The sequence below is a fragment of the Triticum dicoccoides genome, chromosome 7A, assembly GCF_002162155.2.
Source record: "Triticum dicoccoides isolate Atlit2015 ecotype Zavitan chromosome 7A, WEW_v2.0, whole genome shotgun sequence".
Classification (NCBI taxonomy): domain Eukaryota; kingdom Viridiplantae; phylum Streptophyta; class Magnoliopsida; order Poales; family Poaceae; genus Triticum; species Triticum dicoccoides.
Genome location: NC_041392.1, coordinates 645,591,901 through 645,596,808, shown reverse-complemented (window position 1 = coordinate 645,596,808; position 4,908 = coordinate 645,591,901). Strand labels below are relative to the sequence as shown.

General features: G+C 48.0%; 1 protein-coding gene across 1 annotated transcript in view; it reads left to right on the top strand.

Annotated features, from left to right (window-relative positions):
* The first annotated feature begins 874 nt into the window (after positions 1-874).
* LOC119329657 (glutathione synthetase, chloroplastic-like) overlaps positions 875-4,908 on the top strand; it is a 16,893-nt gene continuing 12,859 nt past the window's right edge. The window contains exon 1 of the mRNA XM_037602720.1: positions 875-1,317. Coding sequence (XP_037458617.1) covers positions 1,006-1,317 — 312 coding nt within the window. The 5' untranslated portion in view covers positions 875-1,005. The remainder of the gene's footprint in view (positions 1,318-4,908) is intronic.

The following is a 4,908-nucleotide window of genomic DNA, read 5'->3' as shown; positions in this document are numbered from 1 at the left end:
GTCGGAGTTAAGAAGTAGAGGGGGAAGGGTGGTGGTGCGGACGGCGTGGGGAGTGGTGGTATGATTCGGCATGGGGTTGGGGTGTGTGTGGTTTCCTGTTGGGCCACGATCTGTTGTCTGGGTCTGGCGTGTGGTACCGCGCTTGCCCTCTCGCGCGGGAGCACGCTCGGCCTTGCTGGCAGGTTCGTTTAGTAGATTTCCAATCTGCCACATACTCTAGTTACCAAATATCGCTATCCTGAGGACGGGGCGTCGACCCGTTGGTTGTGCTGCTGGAGTTGCAGCCAACCCATCCGGGTTTGAGCCTCGGCTCTGACTCGCGGAGTTTTTCCTATAAAAAAAGCCAACCAGGATTAGCCCTTAGGTTGGTCTTATTTTTTAAAATATCGCTATCCAAAAAAGGAAAAAAGAAAAAGAGGAAGCACAACCAGAGAATACGTGGAATTGAGGAGACCCACCTACCGACGAGCCACAGCAAACGCGGAGCCACAGAACCGATCCCACACCACTGCCAGCTGCCTAGGGCCGTCGCGCTGGAGAAGATCTCAACGAGGGCCGGGTACGTTTGGACGGGATATGCGATCAACTGCAACTAGGCCAAAAGGGGGTGAGACACGAGAGAAATCGATTTGGGGCGATCCGCGATCGTCACGCGTGGCGAGTGAGCGCGCGGTACTGACGCCGACTCGCCACCCGCCGGCCGAGAGAGCGAGCCATGCATGCATGCACTCGCATTGCCAGCGAACTTGTCCCTACGTTAGGTGCCGTGCACCCACGTCTCCTTCCCTATCAGAGCACATGCGTTCTATCTTCTTCTATGCCATGGGCCACGGGTTCGCTGGATGCGCGTTATGAGCTAGCTACCTCATCTGCCCCTTCTCCCATCTCATCTCCCCACTCTTTCCTCTCTGAGCTGCTTCCGCTCACTCCTCACTCCATTGGAGGACCTCCACTCAACCAATCAAGCAGGAAACCCAGGCAGCCACCCCCGATCAACAAACGACCATGGCCGCCGCCAACGCCCTCACCAGCGCTTCCGTGTCCCGCGGAGCCGGTGCGAGCATGAGCGGCTCTGTGACTGTCGTGTGCCCGCGCTCCGTGGTGGCAGCGGCACCAACGTCCAGGACGTCGTCCTTGCGTCCCGTGCGGGGCGGTGTTGTCGGGACGGCAGCCCCCGTCGTGGCAACGGCGGAGGGCGACGACGGGAGGCATTTTGGGCAGCTGGCGGCGCCGTCTGGGCTGGTGGATGAGCTCGTGGAAGAGGCGCTCGTCTGGTGCTCGCAGCACGGCCTCGTCGTCGGCGACAAGAACCACCCGATGACGTGACCTTACCTTGCTAGCACATTTCCTATACGTTGGAGTTTACCGTCACTATTTATTATTACAAAAATGACAAAAAAAATTGACACGGCAAATCAAATATTTTTCATGGCAATTTATGTTGATGCGAGTATGACAAATTTAGTTGGGGAGCATGGTAATTTCCTGGCAGAAAAATGATCATCCATGGTGGATTTACCATGTTCGCAACTAAAATTGTCACCTGGGCAAACATAAATTTTCATGAAAAATATTCAATTTGCCAAGCCTAAAAATCTGACGTCCACTGGATATTCACATCCTATTATTATTACCACGAGTGCAAAAGCACCCACCACTATTGACGCACACGGATATCTATAGCTTTGAGTTGATATAATTGTTGCTGTTTGTGGGCAAAACGAGCAACCATTAAAATTCTGCATATTCGAATTTGGAGAAACCATTTATTCGTTTGAATGACCATTTACTATGGAACAGTTCAGTACAGTCTATCTTATATAGGTATCGATGTAAATTTCAAACTATCAGTTCAATGAAATACCTTGCCCCACCTTAGTTCAACGAAATGAATTAACTTTTTAGAAGTGATGTAAATTCTCAAGCTTCAGTTCATTTAGTTGAAGCAAGCATGGTTGGAGGAAAGCCTAAAGCTTCCAAATTTGCATGCCTATACACAGAAGTTGAATAGATGGGCTTTGCAAGGTTTTTTTTTTTACAAACTAGGCCGACAACCATCTGGAAAGCTAGTAGAGAACAAGAGATTCAGCTTCTAAGTAAGACTCTAGCGAGCTGAAACTATGACATGTAAATGATGTCTTCTTTTTTCGAAACATAAGGTAAACAAATTACTGAACACATTGCCATAGTTTGATTTAAGATTGTTTTCATCATCACAGTAATGTAAAGAACACAATATAGGATTTGAGCCCTTGTGGGATACAACCCAAGGTTTTGGATCCCAAATAGGCAAATTTTCTTGTGGGTGGGCGATATTCCCGATAACCACGGTTACCGAGAAATACCGAAAAAAATTTGAATGAAATTTACAATTGAATTTTGAATTGAAACAATTTTAAATTAGGTATAATAATATATTGAACTAACCTGATTCAGAAAGGAGGTAGTATAGCTCAGTGGATATCCACTACGTGCGCCATTAGAGCATCTCCAATAGATGGTCCAAATTTTGACGGTCCAAAATCAAAAAAGTAAATTTTGGACCGCCAAAAAGCGCGTTTTGGAGCTCCGAGAAAAGGCCAACTCCAACAGATGGTCCAAATTCATGGTCCAAAAAAGCAACTCCAATAGATGGTCCAAATTCATGGTCCAAAACCGGCCAGCAGCCGCCCGACTGTTGTTCAGCCGCTGGCCACCGGTTGGATTGGCTGCTGCGGACGGCTGCGGTCGGCTCCGGATGGCGGCGGTGATAAGAAATGAGGTAGGAGGCCGGCCAAGAGGAGCTCAGCGGGCGGCGAAGACTAGTTCGGTAGCGGGGTGGAGGGCTTGGTGCGGCGGTCGTGTGGCCGGTGCAACGGCCGTGGACATGCTCACGGCCGACGGGAGGAGGTCGGCGGCAGCCTATAAGACCCAGCGAAGGCCTACCGCGGCAGCCGAACCACCGGAGGGACCGAATCCCGCACCGGCTGCCACCCGATTCGGTGGCGTCCGGGCGGCGGCGGGGAGGCGACGGGGGCGACGGCGGCGGGGATGTGAGATGGTGGCGGCGCCGACGGTGAGGTTTTGGGCGGTCGCGGCGGCGGATTCCGGCCGGCTATTCTTCGGGCGGCAGGACGGGCGCGGGCGGGAAAGGAAATGAAGTGGCGGTTGGGCGTTCGCGGGCGGCGGCTGGTTTTGGACCAGATGCATCTTGTGATGTATATTTGCACCGCTGGGTGTTGTATTTTATATCACGAGGAGCCCGCGGTCCAAATTTTCTTGCATATGGACCGTCTGTTGGAGCAGCGTTTTTTGTCCAAACGGTTCAAAAATTAGGTATTTTTATATATGAACCATCTATTGAAGATGCTGTTATCTGTGTAGAGGTCCTGAGTTCAATTCTTTGGCCGTCATTTTTTCACGATTTTTACTGCATATTCTGAAAAATAACAAAAAGAACAAAAAAAATACGGAAGGAGGACTCAAACCAGCTACCTCTCGACGCGAATAACAGATGGTCACCACTACGCCAAAGTAAGGGAGTTATCTCAAAAGAGAAACAAAGACAATTTATTTGACCTTGAGCATTCAAATTCAAATTATTCAAAAATTTCGGTATTTTTTGCTCGGGATAGGTATTTCTCGTGGGGCAGCGAGAAACGCGGTTACCGCTCTGTATCCGTTTTTCTCGGGCGGTACCCAAAACCATGATACAACCACACCCTTCTGATCATCCAACCACTGATTGATTCTCGAGCGTCGCTCTTTTTTTTTTTTTTAGGGGTGACCTGCATGAAAACGACTTGTCCAGTATCGAGGGCCCAACATGGTATGATGCGTCGCTGGATGGATTGTACGTCTGCGTCACTTTTAGATAGACGGTTGCTCCACACATATCCTGGGGCATAAAAAAAGGCGCACGAGGTGCATGAGGGGCGCTCGTGTCCTAGTCACAGCTTTGCCAACTTGTTAGTTTGTGTGACAGCGAAGTAGCACAATGACCGACTAGTGACAGGGCCAGAGCAGCAGTGCAAGAAAGGGAAACCTGTCGATGCCATTGTGTGACTAATATAAAAAATGCCACAATTAAAAATAGGAAAATTTCTCAATCACATCTTTTACTTCAGAAGCATGTGGGTGATAGGTTGACGGAGACAATTTTTTAGATAGGCGACGGATTCTAGAATGGTTTGTTCTGGAAAAGAGTGTAAAATGTGTATGCCATGCATGCAGGACCGTCCCATGGGGGTACCCTACCTGTTTGTCATTTTGACTTCGTTTTGTCTAGTAAAAGTACAACAGATCCATTAGCCAAAACAAGAGCGAATCAAACCCAGCCCACCACTGAACCGCGTAGATTTGGAGAGGATATATATGTAAAACTATTGGCTAGCTCCTCAAGGCGATCATAATTGCGCCAGCTACATTTTGTTCTCAAAATTCAGTAAACATATGATTACTTTGAAGCACTGCGTGCTGCCACCTGCTGACTTTGCTAGTTGAGTTCAACCTGTCACAGTCATTTCATTATTGTTATTTTCAAAAGAAACACGAGAATTACAACTATTAAGACATACTCCCTCCGTTCGGAATTACTTGTCGCAGAAATGGATGTATCTAGATGTATTTTAGTTCTAGATACATTCATATCCGAGACAAGTAATTCCGAACGGAGGGAGTAGTTTGCCAACATGTCATCATGTGCATCGATGTCATCACCACTTACAACGGATGAGGGAGAGTGGGTGTTTGTAAACTGACAAATCTGACTAAATGATAGTACACCTTTTTTTCTGAAAACTTCACGGGAGCATTCTAGCACTTCCTCTCTAACTAAATATAAGACATTTTTGTAGTTTGTACAAAAGCGTCTTATATTTAATTAGTTATAGAGGTAGTATCTATTAGAGGAGAAGAAGCGAACCAATA